Consider the following 16,848-nt stretch of genomic DNA (forward strand, 5'->3'; position numbering starts at 1 on the left):
GATTTCTATCCACTGATGGCCTTTGTCGTCAAGCACAGCAACCCCCTCAGGCTCTGGAGGCTTCCTGCCCAAGCGCCAAGAAAAAGCCACAATGCCCCAGAGAGCTGGGGAGTGGCGGTGAAGACAGATCAGAAACACTTCCCCACAGAGAGCACAGCCAAAAGCGAGAGAGCCAAGCACGTTCTGGCTACCCGCCAGGCAGCTGCAGGAGGCGCCAGCCATGGGCACCTTTCTTCAGGCTTAGAGCCAACACGCAATCCTGTGGCCCATTTCCTGCATGGGCGAACCTCCCTCAGAGTATCTCAGGCCTCTGTGGCCTGGGCCTGGGCTCTGACTTCCAGCCACCCAACAGAGGGTGCTTACGGCAGAGGCATTTGCTACTTTAAGTAACTGAACATGCCCTAGAGGCTGGTGCAGCCCACCGGCAGGCCTGAATACCACCAGCTTCTAGCACTCCTCAAGGTCTTGGAAAGGGACAGCCCTCCTTGGGTTTAAAAACTAAACAGCTGAGCCATCAACTTAGGAAGGTTAGCCTTAGGGGCCAAAGAGCAGTCTTTCCACTGGGATGGGAACCTGTGGATGGACAAATACCCAGAGTGGCAGAAAAGACATAGATCGTGCCAGGGAATTCTGACAAAGGTATATATATGGCAGAGAGAGAGGTACAGAGAAAACAAAAATGCTAATTTTCCCCATCCTCTCTCACTGGTCAAATCATGTCACCATATGCTCAAAGAGCATTTGGAAAAAAACAACTGAAGGATTCCAAGTCACACTGGATTGCTGCAGCCCTAGGAGGTTCCTAGAATGGACACAGTTGCAGTCCATCACAAAAAGATGAGTAAAGGGAACGGCAAAGGAAATTTAACAAGAAGGAAAAAACGCTGTTTGCTTAATGTAGCCCTGTGTTAAATCAACCAAGGGAACTCTCTTTTATAAGGTCTTTGAGAGTTGCAAAGTATTTAGTTTCGAGAGTTTCTGGTGGCCTAGAATTGTCTGTCTTGGGTCATCCTTGGGCAGTTATTTGGGCGGCAGGAAAGGACACTCTCACATCATGGCTCGGGCCGCGGAAGCCCCTGCCAGCCCTGGGCCTGTTTGGGTCTCTACCCTCCTTGCACTCTTCCTTCCTCTCTCCAAACCTCAGCAGATAAAGATTCTGTGTGTCTGCATAGGGTTCAAAATCCTCAAATTGGGACAGCTTGAGGGTTTAAAAACACACAGTCCCACCCAACAACCCAAGCAGCCTGACCAGAAGGAAAGCCCTCAATCCTCACCGCCCACCTCCTTGGCATCAGAGAAAAGCCCAAATGGCAGTAGAGGCCAGGAAAGGCCTAGCCTGGTGGGTGGCTCGGCCAGGTAGCTGAGGAGAGCTGCAGGGGCGGCTGCACGGGCAGGCAGGGAGGGCTCCTTTCGGCATGACACTTGGCTGCCCCAGTTTGCTTCCATGACAACGGAAGTCAGAGAAAGGCGGATGTGCAGATGACACTGCTATAAGGAGGTATGGGGGAGGGAAAAGGAAAAGATGTTCAGCGTACCTGTGAAGTAGCTTAGCAACTCTCCTCTTGGAAACCTATGACAAACGTGGTATTTTTTTGTGACCTTGGGGGTTACACATTCAATATTCTACCAGGGAATCGGGGAGTAGTAAGAACAGCCTGGGCTTTGGGTCCGACACCACCTGTTACAACCCCTGCTCAGCTGTATCAGCCACGCGATCTGTCTGTAAAATGGACAAGGCAAAGTCTTCCTCACAAGGTTAAAATAAGGAGTCACAGTCTTGTGATATTCCATCTGCCTACCTCCTAACATACAAAAACCACCACTGCCACATTTCAAACTTAGAAGTACCTTCGAATTGAAAGATCAACTTGGGGAAAAGCAAAATCAAATGTATACAAAAGGGAATTTTACTGTTAAGTTTTCATAATTTATAAGTGAGTCTGTGGTAAAAACCCTTTTCTCTGAGATCAAGAACAAGACATGGACGCCTGCTATCATCACTTCCATTAAATACTGTACAGCACTACGAGGCAAGAAAAAGGCACAAATGGTGTTGATACTGGAAAGGAACAAGTAAAACTGGGTACAGAGAAAATCAGAAAAAATCTACAGATGAATTATTTGAATTTAATAAATTTAGCAAGGTCACTGGATACAGGGACAATAAAAATAAACTGTCTTTCCATACATCAGCAACAAAGAGACAAGGAAATTTATAAATACTATTTTAAATAGTATCACAAATATTAAATACCTACCAGTAAATCTAATTAGAGATAATCAAGAAGACCACTGCATAAAAATTTATGAAACGTTACTGAGAAAAATTAAAGAAGACCTAAATAAAGAGTGGGATACACCATGTTTGTGGAGTAGAAGACAATCATAAAAGGGTTAATTTTTTCCCAACTTGATCTCAGTGTAAATCCAGTGCAATCTCAGTGTAAATCCCAGCAAGTCTGTGTGCATGTGTGTGGCAACTGACAATCTGATTCTAAAATTTCCATGGAAATGGAAAGGGCCAAGAATAGGCTAGGTGCCCTTTACTGAGGAGCAGCAAGGTGGAAAAGTCTAACTCTACTGAATATCAAGACTTATAATAAAGGTACAATGATTAAGACAGTGTGGCACTGGCACAAGAAGAGACACGCAGATCAGTGAGACAGGACAGAGTGCAGATACAGATCCGTGCGGATACAGACCCTTCATTTTGACAAAGGTGGCCCTGTGGAGCAGTAGGAATGATGCTGGGTCGATTAGATGTCCACACGGGAAAAACTGAAACTTGTTGTACTATATTCAAATCTCATTTCTGAGTAGATTATGGTCTAAAATAGAAAAGGTAAAACAATAGAGCTTCTAGAAGATAATGTAAAAACATGTTGATGGCTAATTGCCTGTGTCCACTGGACGGGCCACAGGGTGCCCAGGTTAAACATTATTTCTGAGTGTGTCTGTGAGCACTTGCATTGGGTAAAGTAGACTGCCCTCCCCAGCGTGGGAGGCCTGAACAGAGCCAAAGGGTGAGGAGGGAGTTCTTCCTCTCACTGCTTGCCCTCTCGTCTTATCTTCTCCTCCCCGCAGACTGGGAGTTACCATTGACTTTCCTGGTTCTCCAGCTTACCAGACAGCAGATCATGGGACTTCTCAGCCTCCATAATCACATGAGCCAATCCCTCATAATAAATCTCCTTATATATATATATATATATACACAAATATAAAAATAAATAAATAAATAAATATATATCTCCTACTGGTTCTGTTTCTTGGAGAACTCTAATACCAAACATGTCTTCATGATGTTTATATAGTTTTCTTAAATGGGATATAAGAAGAATTAACCATAAAGAAAAAACCCGATACACTGAACTACATTGAAATGAAGAATTTCTGTTCATTTAAACACCACCAAAGAGAGTAAAAAGGCAAGCTACTGAGTAGAAGGTATCTGCAACATGTATAACCAACAAAGGACTCACACCCAGAATAGAGTGAACTATAAGTCAACAAGAAAAACGGAAAACCTAGAAGAATGATGGGCACACAATTTGAAAAGGCATTCTACTGAACGGCCAATAAATATATGAAATCTCGTATGTTGCTGGCAGGAGTGTTAAACTGGTACAACCACTTAGGGAAATCATTTGGCAGTATCCACTAAAGTGGGTATTTTCTCTGAGTTAGTAGTTTCACTCCTAGGTATACACTCAAAAGAGATATGTGCATGTGTGCACCAAAAGACACGTATAAGCAGAATTATTTATAACAACCTCAAATTGGAAACAACTCAAATGTTGACTGAATTAATGCAGACTGGATAAATTACAATGTATTCATACAAAGGAAGACTTATAGCAATCAAAATGAATGAATTAGGACTATATGCAGCAACAACGATGAATTCTCAAAAACAACGCTGAAAGAAGAAAGTCAGACACAAAAGAGAAGCCACTGAATGATTCCGTTTATATGAAGTTCAAAGCCAGGCAAAACGAATCTGTAGTGTCAGAAGCAATGATGGTGGATTCCTTTCTGGAGGAGAGGGGTACGCTGGAAGCTCCTGGGGTGCAGAAATGTTCTATTTCTTGATGTGGGTGAGAGTTACATGGGTGTGTTTGTTTGCTAATACTCTTTGAACTAGATGCACATGACTTGTGCACTTTTCTCTATGCATGTCATAGTTCAAAAATAAGTTTCACAAAGTGAGTTTATGTAAGAATCTATTTTCCAGCGTGTGGACTATGGAAGAAAAGAGTGGAGTGGATATTAAGTCACACTACGTGCTGAGACACGGACCAGTGTGCATGATGTGTCTGCATCTGGCCTCTGTCCAGTATAATCTCCCCACTGCCTCTGGCTTCCACATTTCCTCACTCTGATCAGTTCTGCCCTTAGAATGCCGGCAGGAGCTGAGGGGCTAGCAATTTCTATCAGGGGCTGAGCACCCTGCCCCAGCAGCATAGGAAACCTCTGATGAGACAATTCAGTGCTTTACAGCATGGCTTCAGGCTCCACCGCACCCCACCCCCCCATTCTCCCAAGACGTAGGGAAGGGTGCTGACTCAACACAGCTGAGTAAGAGCTTCCCTGCCCTGGCCACCTGTGGGGTGCATTACATTTGTGGGAGACTGGGTGACTGTAACCCAATGGTAATGTAAGCTACACAGAAGGCAGTCTCGCTGACCCAGGCCTTGCTGCCCTCCCTGCCCAGGACCCACAGGCAAGTTCAGCATCACTCCGTAGCTGTTCCAGGTCCCACCCCTGCCGTGTATCACATGGCTGAGGCAGTATTCCAGGGAGAAGCCTGCTGGCTCTACCTCTGGTTTACAGCTTGAGCTGGGTGGGCCAGGGCACCACTAGGGGAACTGGCCTCCCTTTCTATAAGTGGGAGTGTTCATACTCACCCCCTTCCCTTCCTATAGGGAAAACTCAGGTCAAATGAAACACTGCATTTTGGCACCCAGGATACCATTATTGTTGCTGCACGGAGTGAGGTGGTGGGAGGGAACAGGAGCCCCCCACCATCTCTCTGCACGGTGTGGAAGTGGAGAAGCGCATCCCTCACTGATCACCGTCTTGATTCCAGCAGCTTAAGCAGGAGTCATGCCTGCATCACACCAAAGCCCGACACTGAAGGCTGCGGTGGAAAACAGTGAGCTCCCACCTGCAGCGCAAGCGGCCGACTCCAAGACGCCCACTGCAGCCGCCGGCTTGCTCCCATGAGGTCACTTCTGGCACCTTCCTCTGGCTGAGTTGCCTCCAATTTCCCCAAAAGCCCTCCTCCTCCCCCTTGATTTCCAGCTCTCCTTTCTCCTAACCAAGGGCTTCACCAGGAACAAGGAAGGCATTCTTCATTCTAACCTGGCAGTGTCAGCGGGAGGTCTGGAGGCTCTCAGGTAACACCACTCCTTAGCCTGAGGAACTGGCATCAGGTCCGAGGTGCAGGCACACAGTGTCATTTCCAAAGTACTGGGAACACTGGGAAGTGTTAAGTGTTGGTCTGAAGTTGTCAGGGCTGCTGGGAAATATTCCATCTGCTTATTTAGGTGAAGGAAGAGGACACGAACCAAGCAGAGGAGGAAACGAATTAGATGCAGGGCTTTATCCAGGAGCCCTGCTCTTTCTCCTGCCTGAGTGCGGTGGCCACGAAAAGGCGCCTCTCAGCTCTCCTGCCACGGGAGCATAAACGGCCTGGTGGCCCAGCCGCAGCCCCTGACCCACCACTGCACTGACACCAAGGCCACACTTCCCGAGGGCTGCTCCCAGCCGGTGACTAAGCACTCGAAGGACCTGCAGGATGTGAGGCTTCTCCAGCAGGTGACTTTGGTTCCAGGACTTCCCATCAGTCTGGCTGAACCTTCTTAAAACTGGGCTGCAGCCCAAGACTCTTCCTACCCAGTCCTCCTCCTATGCCCTCCTCCACAGGGGCTGAGCTTGTGTCAAGATCTGAAGACTCTCTTCCTGCCTTCTCCTCTTCTCTCCCCTTCTAATCCTGTCCTGGCATCTGCTTCTCAGCAGACCTGATGTGTTAACACAGTGGTACTGGAGTGGGTCTGAGAGAGAGGCAAAGAGATGGAGTTTGGGCTCTGGCTTGCTTACTACCCAGCGGGCAGAGACGACACTCTTCTGAGTCGAATGTGGGGCATGGAGAATCCCTGGCACAAAGCAGTGGCCCAGCTGCTCAAAGACTCACCAGTGGTGACCTGGGAAAAAGCCTTTGCTCGACCGTGTTGATTCAAGCATTTGAGAGCCCGGGTGGTGCAGTGTCTACCAGGACCATGAAGTGAGGCACACGGTGCCCAGCAGGGAGACGGTGACAGGCTGAGGGCCCTCAGCCAGCAGCTGCAGGCTAAGCCGGAGAGCCAGAGGGCCTCTTACAGAGGCAGCTTACAGAAAGGTGGCCACACTCCCTGCGGAAGGCTAGTGACACCCTGTGCTGTAAGACATGCAGGGGGCCCACCCTGCATCCCCCACCTCATTTCTGGGGCTTCAAGGCCTGTAACTAGGTTTAAATGTCAGGGAAATGGGGCTGGGGATGTGCTGGGCCTGATAAGGCAGAAAGAGATTATATACCAAGAGTGGGAAGGATGAGCTAGCAGGATTTGAGGGCCTTCATCAAAGGGGCCAGGAGATGAGATGAGCAAGAATTCACTGTTTTGGGCGAATTTTCTTGGGATGTGGGATTCAGCACCCTTTCAAAGACCCTAGGGGATGGGGCAAACTCGCTGCTGGAGTGGTCCTTAGAGGCCTGCAGGCAGTGACAGCTAAGGCTGAGCAAAGTGGAAGGGCGTGAGCTGCCCTGGCAGACAGCTGGGGAAGGAAGAAACAGGCTGAGTCCAGAAGACCTAGTGGAGGCCTATGGACTGTGGGGGGGGGCCCACAGGACACCCCCTTCACCAGGATCATCAGAAGTGTGCTGGTGAGAGGAACACCAGCATTGCTAAGGAGATTGGTAGGAGATTTGCGGGCCACCAAGGACAGCAGAAGAGGCAGTCACAGAGCTGGGCTCATTAACGCCTATGGGGGTGATGGAACCCAAGGTAGCTCAGGCCAGGGGTAACACAACAAGGGTCCCTCTGAACTACAAGTGATGCTACTGCCGGGATTCTTCCCGCTGTGTATCCAGGGGTCAGCAGATGAGAGGAGGAGTCGCATCATGGTGGGGAGGGACTCTCCTGGTGCTCCCTTGCCCGACTGTGAACAGACGCATGGACATATGTTTCAACCCTGTCCTGAGAAGGATATGACAACCAAGGGCTCAGAGCCTCCCAGTGAAGTTTTGAGTCACACCACCAGCTAAGCTGCCAAGACCTGCTGAGGTGCTGGCTGAAGGTGAGAAGAATTCTGAATGGGCAGCAGAGGTGGTAGTCTGTCCCATTAACATGTCCTTTCTAAGCTCTTCCTCGGGAACAGAGGCCACGGGAGCCACAGAGAAGATGCTCCCCACACGAGCGGAGAAATGGATCTGTGCAGGGCAAGGGGTGGGCTGTGGCTGCCCACAAGAAGCCCTGTCCAGGAAGACGGCCCTGGCCCTCCGGATCCCTGTGCCCAGGGGTGACTGGGCACGGCAGGGGTCCTGAGGCAGGCCCGCCCCTGTGGGACCTGAGAACAGCACCGTGGGCTGACACTCTGCCTGCCCAGCCCCCTTTCCCCATCCCTCTCCTTCACAGGGGCAGGCCAGAATGGGCTTTGGAATCTGCTAGAACTAGAGGAAAATTCAGGCTCTGCTCTTGACCATGGTGCGACCTAGGGCAGGCTAACCTCTCTGACTCTCAGCCTTGTTTTGTTTTTATTTTATTTAATCTGTAAAACTGTGAAAATAATATAACCTCCTTGACTTTTTTGAAATCTGTAAAAATATAAAGATAAGATCTGTCTTGAATGGTTTTGAAACTAGAAATAACTTGGGTAAGCCCCTAGCCCAGTGCTGGTGAGTTGTGGGCACTCAGGAGGTGGTAGCTCCTATCACTATTATGCTACATGGATCAGAGACTCTACAGGTCGTCAGCAATTGTACTCAGCTTCTGAAAGTCCGCTTGGCGTATTTAATGCTCTTTATAATGACTACTATGCCCTCCTATCAGGCAAAAAATGTAAATAACTGCAATTACTACTATATTTGCAGAATTAAATCAAATGTTTGCAGTCTCTTTCTTCTATGTGTTAGTTCTTCAGAATGTATAAACCATCCAAGGAGACCGTTTTCCCTCATGTCATGTATAATTTAATCCTCATGATAATCCCACAAAAAATGAAAAGACAAAGGTTGGAAAGACAAAGGCTGCGTAGCCAGGTTCCCTCTCTAAAAGGATTCAATTAGGTCCCCCAACCCCTGGGCTAGGCACTAGGGGTACTGAAATAATAAACAAAACAAGGCCTTGACCTTAAAAGGACTCAGCGTAGAGGAAGGAGGAGACAAGTAAACCAGTGCCTGAAGTGCACTGTGATGAGTGCTGAAGCAGAAGCAGAAGCGGACAGGTGTGGCAGAGGACTGCGGAGAAGGCACTCATGCCTCAGCCTTTCGTGATGGTTGTCGGGGGTTGGAATGGCTTCCCAGAAGAAGTAATACTTGGCTGAGAGTGGAAGGAGAAGTAGAGATTACCCAGATGGGTGTGAGCGGGCGGTGAGGAACAGCGGTGTTCTAGAAACGGGGCATGGCACGGTCACACAGAGACACCTTGCATGCGGCAGACTCAAGATGGTCTGGCAGGATGGAATGTGGGGTACGCTGGAGCAGGTAAGCGTCTAATCACAGAGCTGTCTTCTGGTGATGGGTGCCCAGTCCCTTCCTCTAGCCTATGAGCCCCTGAGGGCCACGTGAGTGTTTATTCAGCTCTGCAGCCTCAGTGACTAGTTCTGTACTGGTACCCAGCAGAAACTCTCTGTATGCTTGTTGAATGAATGAGTAATCAGACTCACATTTTCAAAAGTTTATTTAGACTTCTGGTTCTGACAAGATGGTAAACTGAACTGATGTGGACCTTTTTCCCAACACAAACACAAAGGAAAGATGGATAAGATATACCAAAAGAATAATCTAGGACTGAGCATTAAAGAAAGAAGGGAAGGAAACTAAGTCAAAGCCATAATCATTACCATAGCAAAGGAGGGCCGGGGGTATGAGACCTTGATACAGTTATAGGAGTTAAGGTTTTCATGCCCACAGGAGGGAGAAGACCTGGCCGGGAACTGGAGCTGAGAGCCCTGCAGAAAGCCAGGATCCAGGAAGGGCTGCTGGTCTTTGAACAGGGACCAGGAAGACCTTTCTCACAGCCCAGAGGAATGTCTGTATATGGCGCGGAGGGGAGGCGCTCCTTTGTGGGATGGGATCCCAAGCCTGTACCGCATGTGTGTGTCGAGGCTGAATGCACACTACCCGGGTTCTGGGAATCCTAAGCCAAGAGGTTAACACCAAACTGGCAAAAGACCTACGGAACTCCCAGGATCATGGCAGAATAATGGCAAAAGCAATGAAAGAATGCATCCACAACCGGGGGCATATGGGACTCTCACAGTGAACACAATCCCTGCTTAAGACAATCTCCTGATAAAAAAGAACAAACCGTGTGAAAAAATGAACCGCCATAAAGGCAAGTCAATAGAGACTACATATGGGAGAACTGGTACCCTTAGAACTAGAAATAAGCGAACAATCAGAAAGAGGCTATAAAATGAGTGTAATCAAAATAACTGGAAGAGATGAAAGGAATAGAAATCATAGTGAAAAACTAGGACAGGAAAAAACGAACAGTAAAAAAAAATAATGGGCTGATTTTAAAAAGCTCCCAACGGAACTTCTAAAAATTAAAACTAAACACCCAAATCAGGAAGGGGTATCCAAGAGCAGATTATAAACAGCTATAAGGAGACCAGTAAACTGACAGACATTTTTGAGGACGTGCCCCACAATGCAGCACTGGCAGAAAAGGAGGAGGAAAAAGAGAAAGAATAAGGTGGTAGGTTTCTAACAGGAGCTCCAAAAGAACAGATTAGGGAGAATAAAACAGAAAATAGATAATTTCAAAATGGGAAGAACTACACTGAGTCCTAAGCTGTACAGATGAATCTACTCTTAGACGTAACGTAGTAAAATGGCAGAACATCGAAGACAAAAGTAACGTCGCAAAAGCAACCAGAATGAAAAGGCACGTAAAGCTCCCTCAGGCTGCAGAGTGGACGCGCTGGAGGTGAAAGAGCTAAAGGCAGGGAGGGCATTTTGCACAGGAGCTCGGCCGTCCTGGCCGTGAAGAGGAGGACGGTGGGGAGTACTGTGGACAAAGCTGCTTGTCTGTGCAGGGTGCCACCATCCACAGAGTTGCTCCCAAGTCAGAAGCAGTCACTGGCCTCAGTACTGCTCCCACGGCTCTCAACTCTTACCGCTGAAGCACACCCTGGAGGGTGCTGCAGTGCCTTCTTCTATTTACACAAACTCCTTGAGGTCACAGACCAGGCCCCATTTATCTCTGTCTCCCTAGTGCCTCGCACAATACATTGTGTGGAGTAGGGGCTTAATAAATGTTGAACTGAATTCTCATGAATCACTTGTTCACACTTTTAGGCCTGTTCTTTGCTCTCTGAAGAGACCTCCAAGCCCTAACTGGAAAAACATGACTTTCAATCAGTTCTGGATTCACTGGATTTAACATGCATATTAAAGGCAGGTGAAGTTTCTGCAACAGAGAAAAAGAAGGTGGCCCCCAGGTCTGTGGGTTGCAACTGGCAGTACCTGTCAGGGTGGTGGGGAGGCTGGAGCCTCACACCTCTTAGATGCAGATTTGAACAGTGTTTGGGAGGCTGGCAGAATAATTCAAGGAGAGGAGCTTTACTAATCTAACCTGAGGCACAACAGGTGCCTCAGCTTCTTTCCCCTAATGACCTCAGAGCTTTAAGAATGCTTACCTGAGAGCCGTGCCCTCCAGGGTCTAAGTCCCACCAGAGATGGACAAGTCCCAGGGCCTGTCCTCCCTGGAGCACAGAGGCTAAACGAGCTTCTTGACGGAGAAGAACGGGATGACACAGAGTCACGGATCGGGGCTACTAGGATATTCCAGGAAAGGAAGCTGGCACGAGAGTCCAGGAAGTATAAAAGCGGAGTGCCTACTTTCAGGACTACTCCATTTAATAGGAAAAGGCCACTGGGGAGAACTACCGAGCGCCACAGTACTTACTCAGAAAAACTTCTTTGCTGATGGACTGAATTTGGCAGGGATAAATACGAAAATGATTACAAATTATGCTGCAGAGAATACCCAGATAAAAGCGGTAGTTTCAATTATTACATGTACCAAACTAATATTCAGCTAATTTCTTTTATATGTAGAACCTCATCTCTCTGCTGCCGTTGCCTTCATGTAACTTGGCTGAGACAACATGGGCCCCTTAGGGCCTGGGCTGGAATCTCCTCATTTCCTAAACACCAATGTTGAGATTCAGGTAGTCGAGGGAACTGTCCCTAAAAGTAAACAGAGGAACACAGGGCAGAGCCTGGGAGAGAGGAGAAAGTCGCAGGCAAGCTCATGGGGTTCTCCATGCTTGACTTCACAGTTCACAGTGGGGAGGGGAGGCTGCCTTTGGACAGAGCGCTCACAGCTGAGGGCTGTCTGAGGACCGTGCACCAGCCTCTTCCCTACCCAAAACTCTGCCAGCTGCGGCCACGGTGCACGGATGCAGCCCTGCTGGCACTGGGAAAATAGAAGCGAAGTCATGAGGATTTTTCTGAGACGATTTTTCAGGAGAGGCAGTCAACATTTACTGTGGGCATTCTACGTGCTAGGCCGGCGGCAATGTCTTCCCGTTCAATCCCCATGACAATCATGCCAGAAGAGTTATCATTAGTCCCATTGTTCTTAACAGAAGAATAAACCTGAGGCTCCGGGAGGTTAGAAAACTTGTCCACGGGTTGAGAATAAACTCCAAGGCTGCCTCTAGCAAGAGAGAACGGGGGGGGGGGGGGGGGGGGGGGACGACACACCACTGGGGTATCTGATAGTCACACTTTCCGAGACCATGGCTCCTACCCAGCTTCCTACACAAAGGCTTTCTTTTACAGGTCTTTGGTCCAAAGTTTATCAATACTTACAACTCCTACATTATCTCCTACATTGCTTATTCTGATAATATGCTAGGAGTTGGGAATTAGGCCAAGAAACAGAGTTAGGCTATTTTCTCCGATCGGTTTTAAAGACAACGTAAGTTGTTGTCACCGGACCTCTGAACTGCTCAGACATGAACTTAAAGCTGGTGCCCTTCTCCCACTGAACGAAAACTCTGCCAACCTTATTTCCAAAGAGCAGAGAGTCAGGCCAGAACTGGAGTATGTAAACACCCGAGCCTGACACCACTGTGTTTCTGCGGCCACAATCTGTCGTGTGACGGGCTGCCATCCACGGCCATCCAGCAAGCATCAGGGAGCTCAGGGCAGCGCTGACAAGGAGGGCTTATCGCTTACAATTCTCTCACTCCCTAACAATGCTTGCCCCTGCCACCAAGGGACTCGCTCACCTGTCCCCGTCAGTCCTGACCCCAGAGAAGTCTAGCCCTACTTCTGTACTGAACGAAGCATTATCAGAAGCTGAGATTGTATCTCTGACACAATGGCCTAGAAATCCTGTAACTGTCTTCCAGAAACAGTGCCATCCAAGAGGAGGAATGATGGTGTTAAAAGATGCTTGGTCAACCTTTTCTGAATGATTAACTTGGTGGGAATTGAGGGTACACGATAGCTGACGATAGCATCCTCCTAAAGATAAATTACAAAGGGGAATAATGCCTTGAAAGTAATCCGAATGGAAATTTGGTCACAAAGGCACACAGTAACCCATCTTCCACCCATAACAGAGCATGAGCTCTTGAAGAAAACGCGAGTTTCTCTTCTGGAAGGTAATGTATGATTCCACTGGCCTGTGCCTATTTGATCCTTCCACTGGATAAAATTAAACAGTTGGATATTCAAACAATTAGTCCTTGAGTCCGTTGGGACTATTCTTGTCATCAATGAGGTTTCCAAAAGTAGCAACTTGGGACATCAATTGCCTTTCATCTATTTTCTTCCCCGAATTAATGTGATAATGCTGACACTGCCTCACACAGCTGTGGCAAGTGACCTTGAACAAGTTACATACATTCCCTAGACCTCAGCTTCTGCAAGTACAACAACAATAAAAGAAAACTCTTCAGGTTACCATGAGAATTAAGTGGGATAACAAACGTACTGTCCCTGGACTGTGCCTAACACACAGTAGCAGCCCAAGGGTAAGCTGCCCTCACCATTCATCAGTCCTTGTCATCATCAGGGCACACGCCCTTTATCTCACTCACCACCACTTTCACTGGCCCACAGACAAAAATACACAGTCAAGGAGGCAGTCCGTGATGAAGAGAAGAGGTGTATAAAACTATGCCAGGCGCCACCTTTCTAATAAGGCCCCAACTTAAACCTCTGTAAGCACCCAGAAGTACCCTGACTCTAAAATCCCCAAGGTAAGGGGGCGGCGAGGGATAAACTGGGAGATCGGGATTGACATATACACACTACTATATATAAAACAGATAACTAATAAGGACCTGCTGTATAGCACAGGGAACTCTACTCAATACTCTGTAATGACCTATATGGGAAAAGAATCTAAAAAAGGAGTGAATATATGTATATGTGTAACTGATTCACTTTACTGTACACCTGAAAATAACACAACATTGTAAGTCAACTACACTCCAATAAAAAATATTTTAATAATTTAAAAACCTTTTTTAAAGAAAGAAAGAAAGAAAAATTCACAAGGTGGAGTATCACAACAAACCCATAAACATAGTTGAGTCAGACTGAATGACAACAAAAGCCAAAGTCACACCGTGAACCCAATTAGCAAGTGCATGATTGGAGATGAAGTGGGTAGGGGAGTATCTAGAGGAGCTGGAGCCTGGAAAGGAGGCTTTGCTTTGAAATAGACTTCTAATACATTACACCTGCTCCTACACAAGTATTCCAAGTCCTATATTGAAGGGCAAAAGAGATTTTACAGGAGAAACATTTTTGTGCCAGCTATTTTCTAGTACAGTCACAAAAAGTGTGATTCCCTCCCTGACAATCCCTTTGTCGGGAAAGCCCAGTGTAAGGAAGGCTATGGGTGCTACCTCTGCAGGACATGGTGAGCTGACACTCTTTCCCACAGAGTGACTTACTTGTTGCTGTCACGGTACTCGTAGACGTGACATCCTTGAGGCAATCCTGTCTTGTGGTCCAGAGTAAAAGCAAGCTTTAGCTGAATAAGGAGAGAAGAGAAAAACAAGTAAGTTTCAGGTAGCATGCTCTATTCATTCTGACAGCTGAAATGAAAAGCAACAACAGCAAGACGAGCGAAATCACACTCCCTCAAGATGATGTGTTGTGGAGAACCCGGGTCTGCCCGCTCTGGGAAGAGCCCGCACCTTACGGGGACACTGTTGTCAAGGAGGACTGTTACCAGGACTTGACTTCTTCAGTTAGCGTGCAACCAATTTTTTTTATTAAGCACCTACTTTGTGCCAGACACTGAGCTAGCTGATGGGGAAAGAACAGTGAACAGTAAGCAGAGAGGATCTTATGGTCTAGTAGAGGAGACAGGCATCAATCACATAATTATGCTGATGAATGGAAAAACTTTTTTTATATATATGAAACTTTGAAATAGGTTCTCTAAAGAAGGAAAAAACCTCCCATGTTTCTATAGAAGTAAATAACCTGACCTAGACTGGGAAAGTGGGAAGAAGGGGTTACCTAGACTGTGGAAAGGATGGATGGGGAGAGAAGAGGGTCCTCCTCAGCAGAGAACATAACATGTATAGAGCCCTCGGTGCAGGAGTTGCAGGAACTGAAGGATGTGTATGGGGAAATGGTGGGCAACGATGCTGGAGAGGAAGGCCAGGGCAGGGTACACAGGACCTTCTCAGCCATGTTAGAGTTTTTGGCCTTTACCTTACTAGCAAAGCGAAGCCTCTGACATGTTTTAAGAAGCGGGTGTGTGACATTACCAAAGTTAAGTTTTAGCAGGATCCCTCTAGCTACTGCATAGAGAAAAGATTGTAGAGGAGAGAGCAGAAGTAGGAGCCCCGTGGGAGGCTACCGAGTAGTGCAGGTGAGCAGTGATGCGGGCTGGGACGAGAGGGCAGTCGGGCAAGATGGAGAGAAATGGACAATTTGAGATCTCAAGTAAATTTTTAGAAGTAGAATCGGCAGAATATGCTGATGGATTTGGTGTTGGGGAGTGGTGAGGACAGAAAAGAAGAAATCAAGGATGGTTCAAGTTTTTGATTTAAACAACCAGGCAGGTGGTGGTTTCATTGCTGAGTGAGAAGACTGAATGCGGGGATGGGTAGAGAGTCCAAAGTCTGGTTCTGGACATGTTAACATTTTTTTGGCTGTGCCACGAGGCATGTGGGATCTTCCCTGACCAGGGATCGAGCCCGTGCCCCCTGCAACCCTGCAATGGGAGCAGAGCGTCCTAATCACTGGACCGCCAGGGAAGTCCTGGACATGTTAACTTTGAGGCACTCAGTAGCTTTTCCTGATTAGGGAAGGTCAGGAACAAGGAATCTGGTAATAAGCTCTGGATTCTGTCTTACCCCTAGGTTCTTCATGACATTTTTTTTTTCTTAAATTCCATACATATGTGTTAGCATACAGTATTTAAGACACAGACCTACTAGAGAATGGACTTGAGGATGTGGGGAGGGGGGAGGGTAAGCTGTGACAAAGCGAGAGAGAGGCATGGACATGTATACACTACCAAACGTAAGGGAGATAGCTAGTGGGAAGCAGCCGCACAGCACAGGGAGATCAGCTCGGTGCTCTGTGACCACCTGGAGGGGTGGGATAGGGAGGGTGGGTGGGAGGGAGGGAGACGCAAGAGGGAAGAGATATGGGAACATATGTATATGTATAACTGACTCACTTTGTTATAAAGCAGAAACTAGCACACCACTGTAAAGCAATTATACTCCAATAAAGATGTAAAAAAAAAAAACCTCTGGATTCTGAGGGGAGCGCTCGGGCGTTGCTGGGAAGCCCGAGCTCAGTGAGTTGTGTGTGTCTTGCTAGAGCCCAGTTGGCTATGGCAGCTCTAACGTTTCCAAATGCAGGGCCATTTACTAGATTTACAAATTCACCGGGTTTAAAAATCACCAGGGACGGAATTCCCTGGTGGTCCAGTGGTTAGGACTTGGTGCTTTCACTGTGGTGGCCCGGGTTCAATCCCTGGTTGGGGAACTACGATCCTTCAAGCTGCACCGCGAGGCCAAACAAACTAATAATAAGTTAAATTAAATTAAGAAATGAAAATCACCAGGGAAGTTTTAACTAAAATTAACTGCACGTTAGGAGGATACATTGTTGCAACTTTTTTTTTTTTTAACTGCAAGGCTGTTGACACAACTAATGATCTGCATCATTAGATGCTGGATGATTTTTCTCTTCCTTAGAGGGAAACGAGCTTGTAGGAATGGCCTGTCCTCTCACTGACCCAGATGAAAACACAAAAACAGAAACAAGCCCTCCTTTACCATCATGGACCCAGGAACTTCAAGTCAAAGGCATGTTTTCCCCACAGAGCACTGCTTGGATCTTCCAAGCCCTCTTTCAGTAAAACAGAAAACAATTATTCAAAAATATCTGTTAATTACAACACTTTTTTCTTTACTTCCCTCTTTGTAGTTAAGGTAAGGCCTATATTCATTTAGTCCACTTCAGACTGCACTGCTTAGAAATTTTCAAATCCTTCAATTCAGCGATTCAAGTTATGAATTTATGGCTTAGAAAAATTATTATAAACGTAGGAGGAAAAGTGGGGTTTTTTTTGCAAAACTGTTTAC

General features: G+C 47.2%; 1 protein-coding gene across 6 annotated transcripts in view; it reads right to left on the reverse strand.

Moving 5' to 3' along the window:
* The window catches only part of DIS3L2 (DIS3 like 3'-5' exoribonuclease 2), a 388,363-nt gene that overhangs the window by 38,420 nt on the left and 333,095 nt on the right, over positions 1 to 16,848 (reverse strand). For all 6 annotated transcript variants that reach the window (XM_089916221.1, XM_089916220.1, XM_089916218.1 and 3 more), the window contains one exon: positions 14,185 to 14,264. In XM_089916221.1, coding sequence (XP_089772347.1) covers positions 14,185 to 14,264 — 80 coding nt within the window. The remainder of the gene's footprint in view (positions 1 to 14,184; positions 14,265 to 16,848) is intronic.

The sequence above is a fragment of the Delphinapterus leucas genome, chromosome 8 (genome assembly GCF_059928025.1).
Source record: "Delphinapterus leucas isolate spDelLeu-1000000601 "Yukka" chromosome 8, BTC_Dleu_Yukka2, whole genome shotgun sequence".
NCBI lineage: Eukaryota > Metazoa > Chordata > Mammalia > Artiodactyla > Monodontidae > Delphinapterus > Delphinapterus leucas.